The 27934-nt window shown below is 36.4% G+C and overlaps 2 protein-coding genes across 2 annotated transcripts in view; both read left to right on the top strand.

Annotated features, from left to right (window-relative positions):
- Window positions 1–3397: 3397 nt before the first annotated feature.
- LOC126977500 (putative neuropeptide precursor protein) lies at window positions 3398–7945 on the top strand. Its single transcript, XM_050826346.1, has 5 exons — window positions 3398–3571; window positions 5825–5950; window positions 6410–6653; window positions 6733–6882; window positions 6958–7945. Exons 1-5 carry the CDS (start codon window positions 3496–3498, stop codon window positions 7484–7486), a joined length of 1125 nt encoding a protein of 374 aa, XP_050682303.1. The 5' UTR covers window positions 3398–3495; the 3' UTR covers window positions 7487–7945.
- A 7552-nt stretch (window positions 7946–15497) lies between these two features.
- The window catches only part of LOC126977464 (mitogen-activated protein kinase kinase kinase 7), a 51602-nt gene continuing 39165 nt past the window's right edge, over window positions 15498–27934 (top strand). The window contains exons 1-7 of the mRNA XM_050826282.1: window positions 15498–15597; window positions 15671–15970; window positions 16312–16491; window positions 17670–17805; window positions 18566–18666; window positions 18755–19552; window positions 21642–21735. Of these exons, the coding sequence (XP_050682239.1) occupies window positions 15514–15597; window positions 15671–15970; window positions 16312–16491; window positions 17670–17805; window positions 18566–18666; window positions 18755–19552; window positions 21642–21735 (1693 nt within the window). The 5' untranslated portion in view covers window positions 15498–15513. The remainder of the gene's footprint in view (window positions 15598–15670; window positions 15971–16311; window positions 16492–17669; window positions 17806–18565; window positions 18667–18754; window positions 19553–21641; window positions 21736–27934) is intronic.

A 27934-nucleotide genomic window follows, 5' to 3' on the forward strand; every position in this document is an offset into this window, starting at 1 on the left:
CTATTTCATTTAAAGTAACATAATTATATTGTTATAAACTGAGACGCACTGGACCTATCGGCTTAGTTTGAATTCGTAATTCTTAAAACAAATGTTAAATTCAGCAGACTTAGAAGTTTTAACGAATTTGAAAAATATGTCCCGCGTATTCCAGTAGGTTTAACTAGCACCCTTAGCTCTTTGACCCTCATTGTCGAATCCTTGTTAAAACAATAAAATGTTGCGATATTAAGTTTAAATTTAGTCACGTAATTTAAGAATTGTTGAGTAATCTAAGTGTTAAAATTGTTTGAAAAATTTTGGCTTATCTATGAAGCATATCGGTTAATGCTTTTAAATGTTCAATTCAGTCAATTTTACAGTCACAGTTAAATTTTTCTTTTATTTAGATCGGGGAGCACTTCGGAACCTTGTTATTTTAGACTGAAATCTTTACTTATTTGTTTTATTGGTATTTTACCTAACTTATCTAAGGATTTTTATTTCGTCCAGCCAGTCCAGTCATTACTCAGGAAACTACACCGTTACGGAATTCATGGTATGGCTCTGAATTCAATAACATCCTACATCTGTGATAGAAATCAGTTGATATCAATGGCAAATTATCACCTGGTTCACTTGTAACAATGGAGGTGCCACAGGGTTCAAAATTAGGGCCATTTCTGTTTCTTATCTATATTAACGATCTACAAATATAAAATAAATATAATCATGAAATTGTACTTCGTTGTTCTGTTGTTTGAAGTTGACACTTCGCTGATTTTTAAAGTTAAACGTAAACATGTAGGTATTTATTGACGATGTAATCCGTGCTCTTTATAACCTGTCCATTGGCTTAGTATTGTAACTTATTATTGCATGCAAAAAAACTAAATGTATGAGATATCTTATGCCTTTCCCCCTTGCTTTAAATAGCCCGTGTATACGGCATCACCAGTGCTGTCGTCTGCATAGCAATGTATGTTTGAGGTGCCCAACATATCATTGATATGCAGAAGAAACAGCGTGGGAGATAGCACACAGCCTTGGGGCACTCCAGCGTTCACGGGCTTCGGGTTCGAGCAATATCCGTCGACTACGACCTGTATGCTGCGCCCAGTGAGGAAGCTGGAGGTCCACTTGCATAAGCTCTCGGGAAGCCCAAATGATGGAAGTTTTGAGAAGAGCGCCTTGTGCCTTACACGATCAAAGGCCGTCGTTATATCCAGGTTAACTGCCAGGCCTTCCCCCCTTTCAAAAGCCGCTGCCCATCTATGTGTTAGGTATACCAGAAGATCGCCTATCGACCGACCATGGCGAAAGCCGTACCTACTGTCGGTCGTTGATTAACTGGTGACCTTTTAGGTATACCAAGAGCTGGCGGTTAATAATGCTCTCCATGATTTTGGAGAGCAGGGAGGTAATTGCAATAAGCCTGTTGCTGCCGGATCCAAACTGTCTCATTTTTTTTTTGGATCGGATGGACAAGGACTGACTTCCATGAGTCAGTCAGCCTTTAGAATAAGAGTGTCGGAATTAACCCGTTAGCACCGGCGTCAACTCAGGGGCACACGTTCTAAGCACGATTGGTGAAATGCCATCCGGCCTGCTCGACTTCCTGACTGTTAGACACCAGGATAATGTTCATAGGCGATCTTTAAACAGAGCTCGCCCAACAGTTTTCTGTCTAAACTGTACTTCAAGCATAGAGCTCTGACACCGCGGGATGGTCGGCGGTGTTTTTCAGTTGTCGTCAATAGTCGAGTTGGAGGCAAAAAGAGTGCACAGGCAGCTTTCGACAACGACCAGAACTTGCGTGTACCGGTCGGGTAACTGGAAAGCTTTCCAGTTACCCGCCAATTTTGACGACGAGCTTCGATTTCGCACGGGCGATTTGCCACTTAAAAAATCTGGAGGCACGGTTATATTTCCTCTTTAGGACTTTGCATTTCGGATCCTTTGAGCCCAGCGCCGCAACACAAGTTTGATACGCCTGTTTTTTGCAGTCAGATGCTGCTTTGACCGACGCATCGAACCAGGGCTGTGATCTGCCACCGATCGGTACTACAGAGCTTGGTATAAAAATATTCATGCCCTGTAGTATCACATCGGCTACTGCAACGGCGCAGGCACTGGGATCATCCGAAGGGAAATAAACCTTGCCCGAAGGGTATTATGCAAAAAAGGAACGCATCCTATCTGCTGACTTGTAGTGCTAAACGCGGCGGGTCGCTGGTGGTCTGCGACGTGGACGTTAGATTAGCACTATACTCCTAACTCCTTTTTATAAATAAAAAAGTCATAATAAAAATGTATACTTACCCGAATAATAACTTTCTTTATACCTCGAATAGAACTTAAAATTAATATTTTTATAATAAAGAACTTCGTTTCTATCCGGTGTCCCACGACACCGCACGTTTTTTTTTTACTGTAAAATTATAGTAATATAATATATTAGATATTGATTTCTAAAGTCGGTGACGCAAATATGATGAACCATTGACTCTTACCACTCCATTGATCCTCGCCCTCCACTTGCCCATGTATTTTCGGTTTTCGAATTCATATATTATCATCCTTAAGATATGTGCGAGGGAAGCGATAGCTGGTCCACGCGTCGTGCACGTGAACTGCGCTGTTTACAGTTGATAACCCGCTCAACCCCAATATTTGCATATTAGGAAATTGACTTGAGATGTCGCTCTTGTAAATCTAAACAATTTGTTATGTTTTTAAAGTGATAACTTAGTACTTATTTTAAAGTGATCACTTTAAAAACATAACAAAGGTGCTTGGTCGGTCTTTTATTTTTAAAATGATAAAATATAATTTTAAGTAATTAGTTTAAATATTTAAATATTCGCATATTACCTTCACTTATTTACGGTGTTTCCGAATTGATATTATATTTACTGCAATCGTTACTCTTTTGATCTTTTTAAAAAGATTAATCAATTCTTTTTCTTTTTTTTAACTTAAACAAGATAATAAGTAAAACTTTTTAAAAATTGTGAATAATGTATGAAATAAATTTGTGAAAATATTTCATAATATCAAGAATTATTTCATAAAATTTGCTCCTTGTTGTTATAACGATATTGTTTCACAGTAGAACTGTCAAACCGCGGGTCAATAAATTCCTTCATAGGAAATATGTTCATACAAAACATATATTGGAAATAAAAATAATTAAGGGTCCCAAAATCAAAATAAAAGCTATCCTATCTCTCAAGTTGGACTAAACTGCACACCATGAAGTAATCCCCATTAAAATGCGATCTTAAGTTTAGGAGTTCACTGGAAGCAAACATTGGACACTGTATTTATATAATATATTAAGATTTATAAAAGCGACAAATGCGTCCCTGGGTATTCTATTGCGCATGTCGGGAGAATATCGACACACCCGATAGCTTTTCTCCTCCAGCCGTCGGTACACTCGAGATCTGAGAGCCGAAGTATCAACCTGGTCGCAATACTTATTTAATATCATCTAATCAGTTAGCCCCAGTCATGTTGGCTATATCTTTGACCGCGTTTGTGGCGGCGTTTCTCCTGAGTGATGCTCTTCCTACAGCTTCCAACAAAGGTATGATATTAATTATATAAAAATTGCATTATTAACAGATATTAAAATCAATTTAATTATTCAAAAATTAACTACTTAATACAAAGCTGAGCTCACGAATGAATTGTGGTGTAACTTTTAATTTTTTAAATGTAACTGTTATAAAAATTAAATACTTATTATAAAAAATCTGTTCTGTTTCCTTATAATAAATGAAATAAAATCTCACTTTACTTATAAATGTGTTGGTATAATTTGTTTTTTAATTTGATGTGCTTATGTTTTGTATTGTTGCTATCGATCAGCCGGTAAAACGGCGCAGTTCTAAATTTAGCAACAGGTGTCATGCGCGAAACGCATTTCTGCCGGAGTCTAATGTGAACTCTGACCTTTTAAATTTTTTTTAGTTTTTATATTCCTATATGGTTCAACGGGGTGCCATATTATTTTAAAGCCATCCGCACTCATTGTTATATTCAAATATTTAATTCGGCCGCAAGAAACAAACCGTTATTCAATTTTGTTACATTTAAATTTATTATCTAAAATATAACCTGGTCACTCCATTACCAAATTGTGAACAGACAAACGTTTTTAAACAATTATTTTGAATTATTTTATACATTTTTTTGTACATTTCGTCGGATCATATTGTTATCAGCACATGCACAGCCAAAAATATTCATTGATAAAATATACCTACATCACCAACACTTGAACACAAAGCTCATGTCTTGGATCAGCAAGTACCATCATTTACCACCGTTTACATCAATGATTGAATTTTTATATACATGATAAGTTGGGGAACAAGTTTCTCGCATGTTTTTAATACTTTATATACTTACATACATTTAATTACGGCACTTATATATATATGTATGTGCCATCTTTACTCGATTACTTTTAGCCATCTTGTAGATAGTGACATGATCCCACTGCTGTGGAATTTTTCCGACTTTTCTATAAAAAAACGCGATAAGATGTTTTGGCAGTCCTCCCTTGTTGGTAACTTGACACTCCCTAAAGAATTATGAAGAGGCTAAAACAGGTGGAAATCTGAAGATGCAAGGGCAGGGCTTTATGGCGGATGCTTTAACACCTCCCAGCCAAACTGTCTAAACTTTTGCTGAGTGGCTAAATATGTGAATCTAGCGTTATCTAGAGGGGCCATCCATAAATAGATCACACGAAATTCATGAATTTTTGAAACCTTGTCATTAATTTTTTGCCCATGTCACAGCTGGTGACATTTGTGAGACCCCACCACCTAGTGTGATGTGTGTGTTCGTAAATATTATGTGACGTGAAAAATGTGACATCACAAAATTTGGGACCCCTCCCCGCGCCTTATCACACATTGTCACAATTCGCCGACCCCCTCCCTCCCCTTAAACGCAGTTTATGTATGGCCTGTGATGATAGACCACACCCTTTCTATTATTCAACGACTGGCACTTTCAACTTCTTGCTTTAATCTCTTCAGTTGTTGGCATTACAGATCTGAATCCGGCCGAACTGTCCGGGCAGTTAAAGTTCACAATAAACAACATCCTTCCCAGGGGCGTGCATATCTTATAGGCAATTAGGCAGTCCTCGTTTTGAACCTAAATAAATATAGCACTAGTGTTTAAGCTATTTAGTAGTTTAATTAAGTCCGTTATTTTATAACTTAACTTCTATTTAACACCCACTCGTAAAATTTTTCCTTACGCTAGACACTAAATACCTACGGTAAGCAATCTTTTCATATTTCAAAGCTCAACTACGAATAGTTAGATCCACAGTGCCTACCTTGCTAGAAAACCAATGCACGCCCATGATCCTTCCAATCATCACACAGCATCACAGTACTGCCAGTTAACCCGGGCTTACCACAGTCTATGAAGCCTGACCAACCTTAACCAACACAAATAATTATTTCACAGCTTGCGTTGCAATCTTTGCTTTTTAGACAATAAAATATTAAAATGTTTAGAATTTCTTCATAAGATTCAGAAAGAAAAATGATGGAGAAATTGCTAGAAACAACATAATATTACTATTTCGTTTCATGTTTTGAAATGTAACCGTAATGTTTAGTACAGCCAAAGAACTTTTAGTACAAGTTTATACAAACTAAATGCGTTAAATAAAACAGGAAGATTCCGCGACCTATTACTACATTTTATTCATCATCAAGTGGTGAAGTAAAACATATTGAGGAGACCTTCACAGACAGTTTCTTTTTCAGAAGTAAAGTTTATTTTAATTAATATTATTTTTGTGTGACAGAACCTGGTCCTCTTGCTGAGCTGCCTGAAAACTGGGACCAGACAAAAGATGACACGCAATCGTTATTCCTTAATAAAAGCGACAAAAATGATTTGGAGCCGTACCCATTAGCCCTGAGCGAGGAAGGTAAATTCATGAAAAGTACCTTCACATATTTATAAATCGCAAAGTAAATTGATCAACGTATAAAGTTCGTGCCACGTAGGTGGACATACAAAAGAGGGGAAGCGGGGGTGTATTTGCGCATTCATATGCGCATAAAAATAATAATTGTTTAATTTTTTTACTACGTAATAATGTTTGTTATTAATTATGAACACACATGATAGGAACATGTGTCAATATCATCTCAAGCTAAAGCTAAAAAATAGTAGTAATTTTTCTTAGTACCGAAAAATTATTAGACCCCTTCCCTTATTTTACAACTAATTAGGTCGACTTCTCTTCTTTCGTGGCAGGCACTATACCAGGGGCCTATGCTGACACTATTGACGAAATGGGCGGTTCGTTAAATGGAAATATTTCATTTGCTTAATAACTTAGGAAATAATATACAATTCTTTTAAACGGCTTAAATACTTGTAGGTAATGCCGAAGGGTTCGAACAATCAATCGATCAAAGATTTGAATCGCCACCATCGACAGGCGAACTAGATAATCTCATTATGAGGCCAGAATTATATGGCGAACCTCCAGCAATAGATAACTTGTCGTCTGGATATGAATCCCGTCGCAGAAAGCGCGGAAGTGGAAGTAAAGTAAGCGGTGCTGGTGCTGCAACTAAAGTTGCTACCAACAGTAAGTCTGGATCGGGCAAGAAAAACCTCAAGTATGTTGATACAGTTGATAATAAATATGTCCCACTAAAGGAATAAGGTAAATTAGTATTTAATAATATTGTATTTCAGGCAAAATGACGCACCATCTCCTGTAGACTCCGCTGCGGTTGATAATGAAGCACATAGATTAAAGCGTGGAACTGGTTCAAAGGTTGGCGGCGCTGCGGCTTCGGCTAAGACAGCCACAAAAAATTCTGGAGGCAACAAAAAAAACTTCAGGTTTGACAAAACTACCTCCGTATTTGATCATCTTTACGAGCTTTAGATAAATAGCAATTTTTTCTCATTTTATAGGTCAATCTCAGAACGTAGGAAGAGAGATTCTGGATTAAGTGCTGCTGATGTCCGTGCTTTACTCAATATGTGGGAAGCTCAAGAACGTAGAAAACAAGAATGGAATGCAAATCGATGGGCAGCAGACCGTTATTATGGACATGTCAATACACTTGATGAAGAACAACCGGAAGTAGATGAAAACGGTGACGTTTGGTATAACGAACCAGTTGTTATTGGAGCACATGATAGGGACTACCCTCGTCATTCTTACTTCTCTGAGCAAAATAAAGTGGCGGTGGCACAGGGGCTACCAGAATTGTACCAGGTGGATCCGAATGAAGTAGCCCGTAGATATGAAGAAGCTCGTCGCAAGAGAATGTACGCAAATAGAATGAAACGATTTATGGTTGCACGAAAGCGTTCAGAAGGATCTTTCCAAAACAACTACCATCCTCGTGACGATCTATACACTCTAGCTGAACTTCTTCGTTCATCTCCTCGTGTGCAAGAACAAGACCTTCCTGTTTATCGCCGACTTATACTTTAAATTGTCCCATATTCTTAGCTTATTTCCAATCGAAATAAAGTGTCTCAATAACCTACGTCATTTTTCAGAGAGTTAGTCGTAAATGCTTAAGTCTTTTAAGTTTATTTTTTTGCTAGAATTTTAAAATGTTTCGTATGGATTCTTGTGTCATATAAAATTGTATTTAAGATAATAATTTAGATTTAAACAAATGCATAAAATATATATAACTACTTAGGCCTAACAATTTTTAACTCTTGGTCTAACCCTACCTCAGTTACGGCATATCTTTTTTTTTATCGTACAAATCTTATAAAACTTTAAAGAAGTCAATATTTAGGACAAAATTTCAAGTACCTATGATAATATCATATTTTATGTGAAGTGTAACTCCACATTAAGCCCAAAAAATTAGAAATATAGAATTTGTGTAAGCATATAACTTGGTGTGTTAATTATAGCAAAATATATTAAATATTATCGATGTTTCATTTTACCGTAAGCGAATCCTGTACCTGTAATATATACTATACGAATAGATAGATCAATATTAGTTTTACTTTTAGATCTCAAAAAAATGGCTCATGCGATTCAGGAGCTCACCACACCATACTGACATGCATTTATATAACGCCAACTACTTCTGCCATTTGAAACTTGACTGAGAAAAGTAAACATACTCACCTTTTTAACCGAAAGAGAAATAAAGAAAAAGAATATATATGAAAATTGTCAAGTCATGTGTCACTCTAATTACATGGCAATAAACTGTTCATATTTAAGAGTTGTAGTGAATATATATATAATTAATTATTTTTAAGAACATTAATTTTAATGATAATATGAATGACGACCAATCTGAAATAAGTAAAGTTGAAAAAATTGAGTCGCAAACTTCCGTAGCAGATTCATCCAGATCGGAAGAGGATGCCAGCTCGACGAGTGCAACGTATGAATTTATTTGTTGGTTACTTATCTATTGTTCAAACTTCTTCTTTCGATTAAGTAAAGACTTGTTCCGGTCGTTCATGTATTTATTTTACGCGGAAAGTGTTTTGCCAAATCATATTGCGGAACTGTTAACTGCTCAAAAAAGTATACAGTCAAACCGCGATCTCAACACAGCAGTTTGCAGCCGTTACAATGTTATAAAACGCTCATCTCGGTCAGAAGCTCTCAAATTCCGAAGTCATTAGCAACAGCATTATTCAAGCATACTTGAAGACTCTTCAAAATGCCTTTAAAAACATTAAGTATATTATTTACAGTGCTTCTGAGGACAAAGAAACAGAACAAAGCTCAAATGACTTACTAAAAGATCCAATACACGTTTTAGTCGATTCGAGGTCTAATAGTAGTTCAAGTTCGAATGAGCTAGTAATATCCCAGAAAAATTTAACGCTTTCAAGAATACTCAACAAAAATGTACTTCCTATACAGCCTTCAACAAGCAAGGAAATTAATTATTTATCAAGAAACAGTTATTCAGAATCGAGTGAAGAGCTACCAATAATTGATATAAATCTTCAGAGTGAAAACGATTTTAATAGAATAGCAGAAGAAGACGAAGAAGATGATAAATTAGTGGCTGATTTTCTTAAAAACAAAAACAAGATGTTAAACAAAAAAGGGATACTTATGTCGACAAAAAAGAAAGCATCACTGTTAGATGACGTTCCTAAAATGGAAACAATACTAGAGAGCGAGAAACAGTCATTTTCTTCGTCGCTGTGCTTGTTTCAAGCAACCGAAGAGTAAGATGATGATTATTAGAAACCCGCTCAGATAATTAATTAAATATTTGTCTTTTATTACACGATAACATTTATGATAAGTCAATAAATATTTCCACTTTATATTTATTTCATTGAAGTGAAACTTCTAATGCGACTTCCAACAAGGTTTCGTTAAATGTTTAACGCTACCATGGAGGGGATATGAAAGCACTGTTGCGTCAAATGTTCAACGCTCCTGGGGAGGGGGAATAGAAAGAGAGAGCAAGAGTGTAAGCGTGGCACTCGAACTTATGGTATTATACCGGTTTTCTTTGTTTCAGTATTTATGGCAAGACTAGGTATTAGAACTTTAGATGGCATTTCTGTCGCATAACGTCTTATGTCAGTGTCAGTAAACGCAGATTTTATAAGGGATCATTTTTTAAATCCAAGATGGCCGCCGCGCAAAATTTTGATTTCAATAATATGGATATCGTGTCCGAGGTTCTCAAGAGTGCAGAGAACGAATTTCAAATCTTTTTTGAAATCCAAGATGGCCGAAGCGCAAACTTATGATTTCAACAATATGGATATCGTATGCGAGGTTCTCGAGGGTACAGAGAACGAATTTGGGATCATATTTTAAATCCAAGGTGGCTGCCGCGCAAAATTATGATTTCAACAATATGGACATCGTAACCGAGGTTTTTTATCCTGACACTCCTGATACTCTTACGGCCGATTTCAATAACTTATCTATCCTTAGTTTAACTTACGGATACATTGCTGTCACCGTTTAATGACAAGATCTTATCTATCCATAGTTATGTCCAATATAGTTATAGTCTAATGCTATCTGTCGATAGGTTATTGAAATGTAAGTAACTACGCGTAAAAGGATAGATTTGTCTACCTCTAGTAAGCTAAACTAAGGATAGATAGGTTATTGAAAACGGCCGTATATCCATCTCAATCTCTCGTAACCTACCCCTGGTGTAAAATACTCTTTGAAAAGTATTGAAAATTACCAAATTTGAATTGTATTAAATAATCCAAATTCTTTTTTTTATATATTTATTCAGCTACAGTTTATACACATGAAGTGACTGTTTATTTTTTCAATACTTTTCAATGAGTATTTTTAATCAGGAACTTTTCAGAAGTTTCACTTCTACCGTGAGTAACTTGCACACACACACATATTTTTTTGTAAATTGCATATTAATTCATTAGTTTTCATATTCATAACCATTTCATAGAAGATTTTACTTAGTACCTACATGTATTTTATGGAGTTTGGAATTAAAATTATTGTGTGCGGGACAAAACCCGGCATTAATTAAAATTATAACCTTTGGACCCCTTTTGGATGAAAAACGACAACAATAGATTAATATTTTAAATAAAAACTCACCTATATATTAAGAACTAAGAAGACGTAATCATTCCTGCCCATATAGGTAATTAATAAGACATCTTCATTTATATGAGCAACTTATATAGGTTCCATAGCAGTGATCACCAACAAACATATTATACTAAAACCCCTTCTCCGAAACACGCTGAATCTTGTGGTGTTAAGTAGTGAAGTATTATCCGATCGGTCCATTAGTTTTCACAGTACAACCGAAGGATAAAAAACATCTCTCCATTTAATGGATACAATGTTGGTGTTTCCATTAAGATTACTCTCTTTCCTTGTCTTTTTACCACGCCTATTTCGCTTCAATTTACATATTTTGAATTTACGTCACTTAAAACCTAGATGTTGAGATCTCATGCCAGATCACCAAGGTTTACTATAATGCTAAGAAAAAAAAGAAAGATGTCAAAAGAGATAATATATTACATCATAATTATTTTCTTACACAGATGTATCGGAGACCTCCTTAGATCTCCATATTCCATCATTTCCTGGTACTCCAAGATCTCTCAGCATTGGCACTGGAACTTCCGATGATTTCGAAGATGATAATGATCCATTTTTAAAACAAGCATTGGAATTTCTCCACGATGACAGAGAGTTACTTCTAGCTGCTGAAATTGGAAATATAGATCTTCTGCAGATTTCAATAAAGTTACTAAGTATTTAATTATATTTTTCAAAAGGCACACTAGTTAATGTGTCCATAACCAGCACGGACCACCGTAAAATAGCACGCTGCAGTATTTTTTGGTTTCGTTTAATTATATATCGATGGTCTCTCTATCTCTCTCTATATCGATGATCTGAATATATTATTAGTATAATATTATATACATTTGACACGAAAATAAGTTGGTGCAGGAAAGATTACCTTATATCGTCTAAGTAAATAATATTATGCCCAATGTCACTGCATGATCAGAGTCTTAACGAATGCCAAAATGAACATATTTTTTTTTTATTGGACTAAAAATTATTCACAAATATTGATATTCTCGGCAAAACAAGAAATCTGAAAAAACTGCAGTAATCAGCTGTAAAGTTAATAGTTACCAATATTTTTTTATAAAAGTCTATTCAACGCACAAACTCATCTCTTCTATTACAAACTATTCCTACTTTTAATTGTAATTAACAGTCAAATTATCTGTTTTTCATACAAAAATATGTTGATATAATGTTCGTCATTTTTGATGTTTGTGTGACACAATCGTTTCGTTACACAGGAAGGGCACCAACATCCAACAAGTAGATCACATTGGAAGGAACGCACTTCATTTTGCTGTTTGCATTGATAATCACCAAGCCGTTGAAATACTGTTAAGAGCTGGAATCAATCCCAATGTTAAAGATAGCGTGGGAATGACACCACTGTCCTTATGTATAATGAGAAGGTAATACAGGGTGTTAACAAAATACTGTACTATATCCTAAGGCGTAAGGGCGGGGGCCTTATTCATTTGAGCGGCCGCTCAGCTACGCTAGCTTACGCCACTGGACGGAGTTCAGGGCGATGATCTTAGTTTACTGGGAGAATAAATAAGTTAGGGGTTCTCAAGATTTTTGAAAACATTCAATATGAAATGTTCTTTTTACTCTAGCATTTAATCTAAGAGGTTTTGTTTTTTAGTTTATTTTTAGTGGTGTCTCCGCATTCTACTTCATATCCATGTCAATTATCGTACAGGATTTTTTAATACAGTGTATAATTAAGGTTTTAATTCCTTAAATAATTGCCGTATCACCAATAACCCCATTTGCCGTATCACCGCTCTTCGACAACACTTCCCTTAAAGCCTCGCCTAGTATCGGAATACTGGGTCTCGAAATCTCGAGCGATTGCCAATTCCGTGGCCATCTGGAGGGCAAAGCCAAATTGGCTTCGAAGAAGCTGGGGGTCATTAATAGAGCACGGCAATACTTCAAGCCGGCGCACATTCTAGCACTCTACAAAGCGCAGGTCCGGCCACACATGGAGTATTGCTGTCATCTCTGGTCTGGCGCACCCCAGTATCTGCTCGATCCATTTGACCGCGTGCAACGCAGAGCAGCTCGAATTGTCGGAGACCCAGTGCTCTGTGAACGGCTGGATCACTTGGCATTGCGTAGAGACTCATTGTGTGTCTTCTACCGCATTTATCACGGGGAGTGTTCCGAAGAGCTGTTTAACCTAATTCCTGCCGCCGAATTCCACCTTCGCACGACACGCCACAAATTAGGATATCATCCCCACCATCTGGATGTGTGGCGGTCCTCCACAGTGCGGTTTTCAAGGAGCTTTCTTCCTCGTACTACTAAGCTGTGGAATGAGCTTCCTTGTGCGGTGTTTCCGGGATGATACGACATGGGTACCTTCAAAAAAGCGCGTACACCTTCCTTAAAGGCCGGCAACGCTCTTGTGATTCCTTTGGTGTTGCAAAAGAATGTGGGCGGCAGTGATCACTTAACACCAGGTGACCTGTACGTTCGTTTGTCCTCCTATTCCATAAAAAAAAAATGCTTAGTAGTGTTGTGTGATGTGTGCTACCAAAATTATACTTTTCTAAAATACCCTTTCCAATTCTGATCCGAGGTTATGTTTAGTCACACACCATAAGAATAAATTGATAAAGATGGTTTAGTTTTAACGGTAAATATTTATCTATTAAGGACATCCCTGTAAAGGGAGAAACACCATTTAATTTTAGGGCTGATGAAAAGCGTTTATCAATTCTAAAAAAGGGGATATATTGCTATTAGTTTATAAACATTGAATCGATATACATTTATCTTGAACAATAAAGTAATAAAGAAATTATTAGTGTCTATATATATATTTAGTATCTGCAAAATCTGGCGCATTTTCAATATAAATAGTTTTGCTTATCACAAAGATATTTTTCCTTTTCACAAAAATATAATTTTATTGACAGACCTTCATATGCAGTTGCTACAATGCTGTTTAAATACGGTGCAATCATTATGCCGCGTTCGACTCCAATGGACACTGGACTATTTATTCGTGAGATTAGTTTTTGTCTTATGGAAACAATAATTAAATAAAAATAACTATATTTATTGTTGGAAAAATATTCCAACGCAATAGGTGCGGTGGTTTTTTAAGTGTAAAACAATCTTATTCACACTTTACCCATGAAGCTAATTTTGTTTGTTTGTAATGTTTATCCTTACATTAATTTTGTAAATTGATTACGATTGATTGAGATTAAAATGATTTAGAACAATTTTTAAATAACTTTCAATGGACATTCAAGTAGTAATCGCCAATAAAAACAAACAACACTATAATTATTGTACACTAAAAAAATCTTTTTCAGAATTTGTAATGATGTGCACTCCAACTAGGGAGGAAACGAAAATTCTTAAGCTTCTTGTCGATGAAGGAGCCCTAATAAACGATATTGAAGCACCTGGTGGAAGACAAGCCCTACATTTTGCTGCTATGAGCAATAACTGTGAACTAATTGAAATTCTCGTGGAATTAGGTGCTGATTTGCTAATAACTAATCACCGAAATGAAACACCCAAAGATGTTGCACAAACGTTCCATTCTACGGAAGCCCTTAACCTTCTTATTAAATATGAGAATAGTCAATACGAATTACAAATAGTTAGCAAAGAATATTGAGAGAGCATTAAAGATTTAATTTTTTTAAGAAAATTCTTTATTCTATAGTAGCTAAATAAGAGAATACTTGTACGAAAATAGTAGTGGTCAATGCCATACAAAAGCGTTAATATACAGGATGTCCCAAAGTTATGGGGCATGAAGGGAAAGTACCTTAAATATCGTAGATAGGGTATTTTACTGAAAGAAGAGTTTGTTATTTTTAAAAGTTAGTAGCATTCAAAGATTTTCTAAAAATTACTTGCCTCGTCTGGGAATCGAACCGACTTGAATGTAAAAAAAAACACCCCTACTTTTATGATGCCAATCGATAGAATGGTAAAAACTAATAACTCTTCTTAAGTTGAGTTTTTGGCGTGCAGAATTACTAACTTTTAAAAATAACATAAAGTTTTCTTTCAGTAAAATACCCTATCTACGATATTTAAGGTACTTTTCCTTCATGTCCCATAGCTTTGGGACATCCTGTATATTGGTAATTCGACGTATTCCCAGTAGAAGGTGATAGGGTTGACTGCGATAATTGTAACCCGCATATGCATGATGCAAAAGTGAACCAGTTTTGAGTTATCGGGTTTTAAGTTTGTTTCAAAAAAAGTCAAAACTACACCTTCAAAATTTATTAAAAAAAAGTACTTATCAATTTAAACCAAATATTTTCTTCTGATTTACAAAAGCAATTAAACACTGGTTATTTATCAATGTTTAAAAATGCGAAACAAAAAGCGTTAGTATATCTATATTTTTTCAGATATTTTTCACTTAAATGCATGAAAAACTCAAAAAACCGCTGAAACTTGGCTTGCAAAAACTTAAATACAATCGATTAAACAGCTTTCAGATTACCGCCTAAAAATTGCTAATTTTGATTAGATAATTTCAAGTATTAAAATTGAAATAGTATTTTAAATGCCACATTCTTATAACTTACCAATTTTTATATTTGATTCTTTCGACAGTGCTGCTATGCTGGCGCATTCCAGGCGGAGTAAACATCATGGTGGCTGGAGCCATTTTATGATGTACATCAATTATTTCGCGTGTGTAAAAAACTCTTTTTCAAACTGTCAGTGTCAAAAGTGACACTGACAGTTGTCATTATTTTCAGTTTTAAAGATGGCGATCTTGTCGCAGTTGCTCATTTTTGCTAAACAATAACTGAAAAATAAAACACATAATTCATAATTATTTTTATTATTAGTTTAGAATAACAGACTCATAAAAAATAAGATAAAGTTTGTAATTATAATATTTGATAATGTGATGATAGTGAGTTCCAATGGCTTCGAATGTGCAAGATCCATCTGTCGTTCAACAGACGTTTGTTGAAGAAATAGATTACAATGAAATACAGGAGTTGCAGGTATTTAGCTTGTATACTCAGGACTTATCTCTGTCATCATATTGATTTTTTTTGCTAATAGATGTTGACATAGGTTGTAGGAAAAGGTGCTTTTGGTGTTGTATGGAAAGGTTTATGGAGAAACACTTTTGTAGCTGTGAAACACATCAACTCTGAGGCTGAAAAGAGAGAATTCGCTATAGAAGTCAGGCAATTATCTCGGGTATCACATCCAAATATTGTAAGGCTGTATGGAGCTTGCACACAAGGCGCCCATGTGTGTCTTGTGATGGAATATGCAGAGGGTGGTTCATTGTATAATGTTCTTCATGTCCGTCCTAAGCCAAAATATACAGCTGCACATGCAATGAGCTGGGCTAGGCAGTGTGCTGAGGTAATGTTTTATTTTAGATAATTTATTTAATTAGTTATCAATCTAAATGTCAAACTTAGGTACAATACATTGACAACCCATATTACCAGGGGTTAGTGACCCTGCCCACTGAACTTAAGGTCCTGCATTCAAGTCCTGGTGTAAACATTTATATGGGGGTGAATGTGTTTCTTTGTTTATGTGTATTTATGTATATCCTATTTAGTATGTTGTTAGCTTTCACCCATAGTACAGGCTATATCTGCTTGGGGTAGTATAACTATTAATCATATACCGTCAATAATACTGAAAACATTAGATATGATACAGTTCTGATATATTTGTCCTTTAAAATTTTTCAGGGTGTAGCATATCTCCATGCAATGAAGCCAAAACCATTAATACATAGGGATTTAAAGCCACCAAACCTACTCTTAGTTGCAGGTGGAAGAAAGCTTAAAATCTGTGATTTTGGTACTGCAGCTGATAAGGCCACATATATGACTAATAATAAAGGAAGTGCTGCATGGATGGCACCAGAGGTAATTATAGTTTAACAAAATATGGTTCATTAACTTTACCTGGTTAAGAAGCAAACTAGCTAAGCTCAGCATGTCACGTGCAGCTTTATGGACAGAATGTAATTTATTTAACAGAGCACAAGAAGTATTCTGTATCCACCTGTACTATTTCCAATTTTAAATCCTAGTTTGAATAAAAATACTTGAATTTCAAAAAGTGTTTCATCTCTATCAGAGTGCCATTAGTACTGAAGTGGTGGTAGTGTATTTTATTATGTATCAGAAACAAGCATTTGTTATTTTGTTACCAGGTGGTAAGTAGTCACTACAGTCCATGCCATGCTACTCAAATCAAGAGAAGCATTGTGGATGCTACATCCATGTCATATCAACTTGACAGCATTTGGGAATAAAATTCATTCCTCAGTTTGTTTGTACATAGGAAAGGGGCACTATACTATTTCTTCTATAACAGCACAATATAAAAATCCAGATAACAGGTGCAAGTCCATCTTGTACTTGACCACATTTTTATTAAAGAACTTTTTGAAGATGTCACTTATAGGGTGAAGAAGTTTGATATGCAATTAGGAACACAGCTTGTATATCAGTCCACAGTAGCCAGTAGGTTTTCTACAACATGTTGTAATTATTACCTGACAAATGAGCATCAGTACCCTGCATCTGCTCACCTGCATGACTGAATTGTTTTCATTGCAACTATATATTTAAAAGAATTCTATTGGGTTATAAAGTCAATTTTCTTTACAACTTATATTATGTTTACATAATTTGTGAATGAATTGTTTTAAACACAGGTTGTTGTTATTGTTGAAAGGATCATGTGGTTCTGTCAACAACTTAAATAATTTGCTGATTTTTGTTCACTGCTGGATAATCATAATTAAGGCTTTGTCCACATACAGTGAATGAAGGCCACCTAAGTGTTTCCCTTCTCTTGCTCTCACTTTTGCACACAAAGTCTTTCTCTTTGACTTATTTGTTTTCTTTTGCAATCATTTGTTATATCTTTTTCTCTGTTATACATTTTAACATCACATTAATTATCTAATATACAGTAGACTTGTACTATGCTATATAGATAAGGCAATATATACTATCTACTACTAGTTTTAGTTCCAATATTAATACTTTTTTTATATAGGTTTAGTGATGGCTAAATATTATTCTTGTTTTAGGTTTTTGAAGGATCATCATATACAGAAAAATGTGATGTTTTTTCATGGGGTATTATTCTATGGGAAGTATTATCAAGAAGGAAACCATTTGAAGAAGGTGGATCAGCATTTAGAATAATGTGGGCTGTCCATACAGGTGATGTTTTATTATTAAATTCATCCTATATAGTTTATACATACCCCCTTATTCATAATGGTCCACTAACTTTAAACAGCCGCTTAGGAGTGTTTTTTCTCATTCTGACTTAGGTCAAAAGAAGAAGACAGAGAAAGGATTAGCAATGCTTTAAGTTAGCAGACTATTATGAATAAGGGGGTTAGTGTTGTAATACTTTTTCAATTTCATATTTACAGAACCTTCACATCTTACTGTTTATGCTGTGTTTAACTGAAGCTCATTTATAAGATTTCTGGGATTGTTTCAACTATCCACATTTTAATGGAGTATATATAGGAACACCACACAACCACATGTATGGAGTTCCTCCATAGTGAAGGAACTATCTGCCATCTACTACCAAATTTTGAGCTGAACTTTCTTGTGTAGTGTTTTCATTCAGAACAACAACATAGGTACCAAAAAACAAAGGGGTGAAAAACCTAAAAGTCTCACACTACGAAATCTCACAAAACATATTTCTCAAGGAAATTTCTTTCTTGCACAACAAAACTTTTGAACTAAATATTAATTAATATTTTTGTACCTACGCAATGTTTTTATATGTCAAATAAAAAAATGTTATTTTTATAAATTCCTTCCTCAGTGTACATAATTATTCTGGTAATCACACACATAGGCTTATTATCAACCTTATTCTTGAAAGCAACTTAAAATTATACTATTTTTTTTGCTTACTGACTGACAATTAATGCAATACATGTTTCGTATATTTCAGGTCAAAGACCTAATTTAATAGAAGGATGTCCAGAGCCTATAGAACAACTAATGACACAATGTTGGCACAAAGTACCAGCTGAAAGACCCAGCATGGCGAAGGTATTTTTTATTAATGAAACTAAATACATGTAAAAAAATATATTTCATTTTATTCAAATAATTTTAATTTAAAATTTTTAATTTCCAGGTTGTAGAGATCATGGGTGTACTGAGTGAATTTTTCCCTGGTGCTGACACTCCTATAAACTTTGACGACCTTGAAGAGGATGATGAAGAATGCTCGGAGGATGGCTATATTGTATATGACACACGAGACAGTTTAGAAACTGACACAGAGAGCATAACGCAATGTCAAAATCCACAGTATTCCAACGAAATATCACAATCGGTACCTTATAGACAAACCAATAAACCAATTTCACCAAGACCACGAAGTTTTGTTGAAAGTCAAGTTAGCAAGTTACAAAACCTTATGGTAGATGCCCAATCACGTCCAATTACGTCACCTCGTGAAGAAGACTTAAGTAGAGGTGGAAGTATTCGGATACCACAACATTTTAAAGCAACTGATACTGGGAGATCGCCTATAGCGAGCCGAAGAATATCCCCTATTCCACAAGATAGAAATATACCCAGTGAATGTAGTACGCCCCATGATGTACTCATACTAAAGAGTCCAAATATATTTAGTGAAAGTTCGAGAGGTCCGTCACCACTTTATAACTACAACATTGGTAATATGAACCCTCGGCATATAGACATTGACTCACTTCACAGGGATAGTGATAAGTTGTCACCAAATAGAACACCATCTGCCTTAAGTACTTTGAATTCATTGCGGAAAGAAGATTATAATCAAAATTATTGTGACCGGTTAAGTGCTGCCAATAGTCCTGTGACACCAATGCGGGAATATAATGGGAATATATCACAGAAAAGGATGGATGTAAAATATCAAACACCATTACAGATTGAAATTGATCCAGTGAGTATTATCTGTTTCAACAAATTAAAAATCGGTCCATTATTTTTATGATCCTCTCACTAATAGTACCTATAAACACTATAGTTTGCAAGGATAGATAGGTGTATGGATGTATATGATAATGGATGGTAATACAAAAGTTATAGGTAGCTACTGCAATATTCTCCTATTCCCTTTGGACTGCATAAACATGCAGATTTGGGTATTTAGAAACGCAAGGCACATAGAGTTGGCCGTGGAAAAACATGACGTGCCCAAATGTGGATGTGTGGCGGTCCTCTACAGTGCGGTTTTCATGGAGCTTTCTTCCACGTACTACAAAGCTGTGGAATGAACTTCCTTGTGCGATGTTTTCAGGACGATACAACATGGGTACCTTCATAAAAAGCGCGTTCACCTTCCTTCAAGGCCGGCAACGCTCCTATGATTCCTCTGGTGTTGCAAGTGATTGTGGGCGGCGGTGATCACTTAACACCAGGCGACCCGTACGCTAGTTTGTCCTCCTTTTTCTCCTCCATAAAAAAAAATGTAAGCTATCTTTAAGGTTTGACCCAGCGATTTGTTTAAAATTAACTGAACTGCAGGTGTTTAAAATGAATAACTCCCTTGCCCGCAGTCCCCCGACCGTCCGCGAGCGTATCCCATTCGTCCGCCACCGGACCGCACCATAATATCGTGCATTCGGTTGTTTATTGTCATCGTCATATTTGTCCAAATGATGTAGTGTAAAAGAAAAAGTTTATGTGCTTTAAATACTAGATGCTATAAAAGCATTTATTTTGATATAAGGATTAATTTGTTACTACCAAATGTGCATACTAAAAAAATTATCAATTTTTATTCTATTTTAAAAGTGGTGATATAAACAATTTATGTTTTTACAGTGATAACCCTCACTTCTAAGATTAATACACAAATAAAATTTGAAAAACAAAATTTTATGAACGATGTGGGGACTCGAACGGTTAGCTCAGTTGGTTAGAGCACCGGCACGGGTTCGAGTCCCGCATCGTTCATAAAATTTTGTTTTTCAAATTTTATTTGAGTGTTATCTAATATAGAAGTTTTGAACAAATTTTGAAAAATCACTAATTTTGTAAACTATTATTTTTATCTAAAAAAATTATTAAATTAGAATTAGATAGATAGCTAGAATTAGATGATTTTTTAAATTATCTTTAAGTATATTAATTTATTTTCAAAAATCGTTTGTTTGTTACAAACAAAGCTGGTTTTTATTCAAAAACTCAACAAATACGGTAGACCATAATATGTTTCTTGTTTACTAGCTTTTTAAAGTAAGTTTTATTCAATGTTTGACCCTTAGTCGTTTAAACGCCGGAATTCCTTAATTGCTTGCTAGTACTACAAGGAACCTTTTGCACAAATTTCGTTCTTTAAACTCCAAATTTTTTTCTTTTAATATTAGTATTTCACTAATTTCCTGTTCAAATTCAACTCCGAATCATACCAATATTTCTATGTGAACAGCCTTAGAAGAATAATGATAATAATTATGGATCAAGGGTCAATTCACAGACCCTTGCTCTGAATTTTCAAATACTTTCGCTCAAACAAACCTTGTTCAACAATAAATTAGCGAATTAGTAAAGTTCAAAAGTGATTCTTCATCATTCATATCAATATGATAATAGACTTGTATTAGTGCTTTAAATTCAACTTTACCTCTGGAAATTAATCTGTGAAAAAAAACACTCTTTGGCTTTGCATAAATATTGTAATCTCCACTAATGCTGTACTCAGCCATGTATCCCACTCTGTGGTATATTTTATATAAAAAAAGAAAATATGTGTGCATACCAGAGTCTAAGTTATTATAGCTATTTTATTATTATAGACATTCATACAAATAAGTTTTTCTATTTTATCTCTTTCAAACTAATATATTCTTCTAAACATCACTATACTGAACTTTGATAAAAAAAACAACATGGCGCGTAACCTAAAATCGTGACGACATTCCTTTAAAATTTCTCTCACACGTCGACAAGGAAGTTTCACTTCAAAAACTTTTCCTTTTTATTAAAAAAAAAATTAATAAAATATATATTTGACTTAAATGTTTCAGAATGCGTGGGAGTTGAAAGATGTACCCCTTCAAGACTTGGATGGCTACATAGAACTGAAAAATACTGGCGGTTTCGACAAATTCTTGCCAATTGGTAAGTCAAAAATATAGTTTTCTTATGATATTTAAAGTAAGATGTTTTTATAGGTGCTAATTTTGTAGTTTTCAGTAATTTAACATAATAAAAATTTCAGGGCGGTGTCAACTTATTTTTGTTAGTGTGCAAACATTGATTGTCAACAAATGTTAACCTCTGGAAAGTTTGGCATTATGTAGTCAATTTCTTTGTATTGATTTAAAGCTCTTTTCTTCATTTAAGAAATAGGAACTGCCTAATTTCTTGCGACAGGTTGAAAGTAAATTCAATGAACATGCTATAATGTTTATCTAACTGTCCAAAACCACCATTATGGCGTGGGAGTGTGGAGTGACCGTTTAAGTATATTTCTGAAATAAGTGTATTTCCGATTTGAGTGATGATGAGATTTTACGAGACTGTTATAATTATCTCACTCATGGTGTGTGAGTTAATTATGTTACTTAAGTTGGGGTGGAAGCATTAGGATACCACAACATATTAAAGCAATTGTAATTATTATGACGGGTACTCACGATATATATTTGATGCCGATATTTCGATCCAATTGCATGAATCGTGGTCACGGCGGAACTGCGGGGGCGGCGAGAAACACTTGACACATTGACATTAATAGTACATCAATCTGTCCACTTGGCGTCTAGTTCGTTTTGGTCTTCGATTGCCTAATTCACGACACACACTACTGACGACGTCCAGACTTCCGGATCTTTTTGTTGCATTCGTACTGCAGAGAGAGACCACGAGATTCCGTGTTTGAGCTCGCCTAAAACCATTCTCCGTATGAAAATTGTAAGGATGATTTTTAATTTCTATAGCTTCTCTAACAAGCCGTGGGATGTATTGGCGTTCAGCAGAAATCCCTCGAGGGTTGTGCAGCTCGATCCAATGGTTGGTACCGGCTTTAAGCAAGTGTTCGGCTATTGAAGATTTTTTTAGGATTTATTTTTGACTTAACGCGTTGAGAAATAGCTCGTTATCTCTGTCGGCATCTTCCGCAGCTGCAGTCAACTTCATACACCCCGGGGCACTGGTATGGAATACTGTCTTTGGCGACCACCTTTTTGAGGGGTTGAAAAATTGTTTTTATATCAAACTTCCTCCTCAGTATCCTACCTATTTTATCAGTGACCCCTTTAATGTATGGTAGATATGCCACTTGCCGTTCCACCGTTGCGGTGCGCCTATGTGATTCACTTGTTAAAGCCGTTTAGTGCCCGTTTTGATGAAATGCTCTAGTTCCTGCGTCAAGTGATCACCATCAGACAGATCATATGCTCGTTTTGTTAATGATTTAGCCACTGTCGCTAGATATACGGGATGGTGATGCGATGAGCCGTGAAGGTATCTGTCAATGTGAGTGGGTTTTCTATCAACATCATGGCTTATCGTGCCGTTAGGGCGAGTTTCTAATGCGACATCCAAGAATGCCAATCTTCCTTTGTCCTCTAATTCGCAAGTAAACTTTATATTTTTATGTGTGATTCCGTCCTCGTTTAATTATGGCAAAAATGTCATCACCATATCTTCTCCAAATTTTAAGACAGTCTAGTCCGGTAGTAATGGCCTTATTCTAGATGTGCTCCATCCATATATTTGCAACCACCGGTGCGACGGGACTGCCCATGGCTACGCCTTCAATTTGGAGTTAGGCACTCAGTAATCGGAACGTTTGTGAACAATGATTCCACATCGAAACTTACCATTATTTCTTTTTCTTCTTGCCTAGTATTCTCAATAATACTTACAAAATCTCGAGAGTATTTTACAAATTCAAATTCAAATATTTTTATTCAAAATAGGATGTGAAATCACTTATTGAAAGTCAAAAAAAAACTACCACCCATTCCAAAGTGAATGCCTCAGGCCTGAGAAGAATGGGCGCAACAAACTCAGCGGGCTTTTTTTTTCATCAAAAATATGTTTTACAATTAAAGTAACATTTACAAAGTAATATTGTACAATTAAACTTATTATTTAATAGCCTGAGGGCGGTCGCTCCATTCCCAATCTGTGGTATCATTAAGAAAGTCATTTATGTTATAGTAACCTTTACCACACAAACGTTTTTTAACAATTCTTTTGAATAACGTAACACCTTTGTTTTGAACATTTTCTGGGATCTTGTTGTAAAAGCATATACATCGCCCCACAAAAGACTTACTAACTCGACTAAGCCGAGTAGTAGGCATCATCAGTTTATGTCTGTTCCTGGTGTTAACATTATGGTTATGACAGTTTCTGGCAAATTCACTTATGTGCCTATGAACATACATTACATTATCAAGAATATAGTGAGAAGCAACAGTCAAGATGTTAATTTCTTTGAATTTTGCTTTCAATGATTCTCTAGGACCTAGGTTATAAATAGCGCACATATGATGATGTCCTCCCCACCAAAGGTTGCAATACTTTAGCCAAATGTTTAGTCAGTTCATAAGTGGGCGAATCGATTTAGCTGACAATGGGTCTCAGCGGGTCGTCTTTCGTCGTCCCAATGATATCCTGGCATTCCTGAATAAGTTTAGAAATTTTTCGAATCACTCTAGCTGTAGGGTCGTAATTAACTTCTTTGTATGTGGTTGTGTCACGTAAGAGTATGTTAATTTTTTCTTCATACTCCGTGACATTCATTACAACCATCGCATTACCCTTATGCGATTTTAATATGATATTTTTGTTGTCACGCAAGTTTTTAAGCGCCTTACGTTCCTCATGAGCAATGTTGGGTGATGAAGGCTTCGCCTTTCTTAGAATAACCGATACCTCTTGTCGTAATGTTTCGGCATCGTTAGGTCGGAGTTTATTTCGAATAATAGTCTCCTCAACATTCCCAATAAACTATTCATGCGGAATGCGGTTAGGTGTCGGTGCAAAATTCAACCTTTTGTCTAGTACATTCAGACGCGGCATTTAAGATCTCATCTGACAGGCTTATAACATTTTAAATTTATTTTCGAAAATAACGATCCTAAAAAATCTGCAATAGCCGAACACTTGCTTAAAGCCGGTACCAACCATTGGATCGAGCTGCACAACCCACGAGTGATTTCTGCTGAATGCCAATACATCCCACCGCTTGTTAGAGAAGCTATAGAAATTAAAAAGCATCCTTACAATTTTAATAGGGAGGATGGTTTTAGGCGAGCGCAAACATGGAATCCCGTGGTCTCTCTCTGCAGTACAAATGTTAAAAAACGATCCGAAAGTATGGACGTCGTCAGTAGTGTGTGTCATGAATTAGGGAATCAAAGAACAAAACGAATTAGACGCCAAGTGGACAGATTGATGTACTATTAGTGTCAATGTGTCAAGTGTTTCTCGCCGCCCCCGCAGTTCCGCCATGACCACGATTCATGCAATTGGATCGAAATATCGGCACCAAATATAAAATATAAAATACTAGCTGACCCGACAGACGTTGTTCTGTCAATAAACGGTTCGAGAGATATGGTAAATGCGTGGGTGGGTGCGTGGGATTGTGACACGACAAACTATATATGTAAACCTATACATGTTGAGCTTCAACGATTCCATTACAAAAGATTGCATTGAGATCGGTCGAATAGTTATGGAGTTATTAGGGAACATACAAGCATATATTTTATATGTATAGATATATCGTAGGTACCCGTCATAATAATTGCAATGTTAAAGTTCCGCGATGATAAAAGTTTAAAAACATATATTAAAGCAACTGATACAGGAAGAACCCCTATAGCTAGCCGAAGAATATCATGTATTCCACACGATAGAAATATACCTAGTGAATGTAGTACTTGTACTAAAAAGTCCAAATATATTTAGTGAAAGTTCAAGAGTTCCTTCACCACTTTATAACTACAACATTGGTAAAATGAACCCGCGGCATATAGTCATTGACTCACTTCACTTTAAATCTGGATATAGGTACCTACTTTAAGAATAAGTAAGGTTTTAAAATCGTTTGGCTATCTCTATATAGGTAAATTAATTTTGCTGGAACTTCGGGTACTATAATAATCTACGTCTCGACAGCGCTTTTTCAATAGCAATCTTTCCGGTTGACACCTAACACTCAGTTTGTGACAGCTGTACTTGTTAAGGCACTTATTACAGGTCACTTATTAAAATACTACCGATTTTTAAAGATAGTTTGCAATCATTGACGTTACTATAAACAACTAAACTCACAATTGTGTAATAAGGTCTTTTTATTGAGGTAGGTGTTATTTTGCGGAAATCCATAGTAATCCAAAGGTTTAGAGTTTTCTTGAGTGTTAATTCCGCCAATATTTGACTTCAAATAATTCGACACGTGTTTCGCCTCTACACGAAGCATCCCCAGGAGATGTTGACTCACTAAACTCTGACACGAGACTGATTTAATACACGTCGTGGTCTTCTCCCATCCGCGCAAGGGCGCGGAGGGGGGAAAGCTGATCAGGACTTCTCGTCCCCTGCAGCAGGTTTCACTCGCCGCCCGTGGATACGGACGGGTCATTGGGGTGGGAGCGATTCCTCCGTGATGTCATTGTCTTCATTTTAAATAGTTATATTTGTTGGGGGAGCGGAAGCTCCCCTTTGTGGTTATTTTCTGGAGCTGAGGAAGCGCCTGTTCCCTCAGCTCTAGTGTCAAGTCCGGTAAGTTTACGCCGGTTTGCGCGGACCCTGGCAATCAGCCCCGAAGAAGAGGGAGGGCAATCGACCGGGCCGGGCGCAAACACGTCACTCTTCATCCTCGTTCCGCACGAGATCGCGCGGGTATCGGCGGCCGTTAGGTGGCCGCGCGGGCCATGGGGCTAGAGTAGGGCTTCCAATTCATACCGAGATCTCGGTATTGCGGGATCCCGCACCATTTTCCAATCCCACGAGATGCGGGATTACGGGCGCGGGATATGCGGGACTGAAAAAAAGCGTGCATGCAATGCAAAATAGGATAATCTGCGTGAATTATTATTCTTAATAACTCAATTTATTAACTGTTTCGTATTTTCGTGATCTTCATTGATACATCCTTTTAGAATAGAATAAAAATTTAAGGGTGTGTACGTGAATGAAATATTCATATTATGCCCTTATAAGGAATACCGCTCACAAGTGTGGAAGCAGAAAGGGCATTTTCTGGCCAGGCAATAGAGTAAAATACGCAGTAGTTTGGCAGACGATAGTTTGGAAATGTTGCATTTCCTCCGCTAATAATTAAGTAATAATTTATCAGTTTAAAATGTGTTTTTTTTGGTTGATTTTGTAATTTTGCATTGAGTATTTTTTGAAAACGATTTGTTTTGGTTTGCTTTTTATTCAGAATTTGTTATTTTTTTTTTGGGAAAAAAAAAGTATAATTTGAATGAACTCATTTTAATAGTAATATGTACGTAAATAACTGTGGAGTTGATAAATTCATTGTTTTAAAGTGTGCATATTTTCAATATGCGGGATCCCGCACATACCGAGATCCCGCGGGATTGAAAATTCGTAGTCCCGCAAATGCCGAGATTGAATACAAGCCGCGGGATTGGAAGCCCTAGGCCTAGGCTATCTCGCAGATGATGGAAACCGAACGCGTCGGCACTCGCGAACATGTTGACGGCGAAAGACTAATGAAGTCGTCCAGGCTCTCGAGTCTTAGGACCCTGGTTTGTCTGGTTCCTCACTTACCATGGTGCACAAATGATGCGACGGAGGATCTTGTTCTGAACGGTTTGAAGCCTTTTCCTATTAGTTTGGCTCACGAGCGTGTACCATGCAGGCGCGGCGTATGTGAGTCGGCTGCGTAGGTGGGTCTTGTACACTAAGACCTTCGCTCTCAGAGGGAGTCTTGAAGAGAGCACTGGACAAAGTAAGGTTATTGCGACGTTTGTTAGCGCGATGGTCTTCGTGACGTGCTTGTTCATTTTGAGCCGGCCTTCGATGGTGACCCCGAGGTACTTTACCGTCGGGGACCACGCAATGCCCTGTCCGTTTAGCTGCAACCTATGCTGGCCTATGAGCACACTCCCGGTCGCGAGCGTCTGGGTTTTGCCCACGTTCACCGATAGTTGCTACTTTTTGAGCCATTCTGGCAGGGCATCCAACTGGCACTGCATCTTCACAGCGGCGTGCGTCACTTTGAGTGACGTGGTAATGTACGCCGCGTCATCTGCATACAGCCCCAGCGTAGTTGTCGGTTTGAGCGGGATATCATCTGTGTATTTGACTTACAACAGGGGTGACA

This window comes from Leptidea sinapis, chromosome 45 (genome assembly GCF_905404315.1).
Source record: "Leptidea sinapis chromosome 45, ilLepSina1.1, whole genome shotgun sequence".
In the NCBI taxonomy this organism is placed as follows: Eukaryota; Metazoa; Arthropoda; class Insecta; order Lepidoptera; family Pieridae; genus Leptidea; species Leptidea sinapis.

What these genes read in the sequence shown, in the direction of transcription:
- LOC126977500 (XM_050826346.1), top strand. Translation starts at nt 3,496, where the DNA reads ATGTTGGCTATATCTTTGACCGCGTTTGTGGCGGCGTTTCTCCTGAGT. An exon ending in TCGGGCAAGAAAAACCTCAA is followed by an intron (nt 6,654 to 6,732) that starts GTATGTTGATAC and finishes ATTGTATTTCAG; the next exon opens with GCAAAATGACGCACCATCTC. An exon ending in GGCAACAAAAAAAACTTCAG is followed by an intron (nt 6,883 to 6,957) that starts GTTTGACAAAAC and finishes CTCATTTTATAG; the next exon opens with GTCAATCTCAGAACGTAGGA.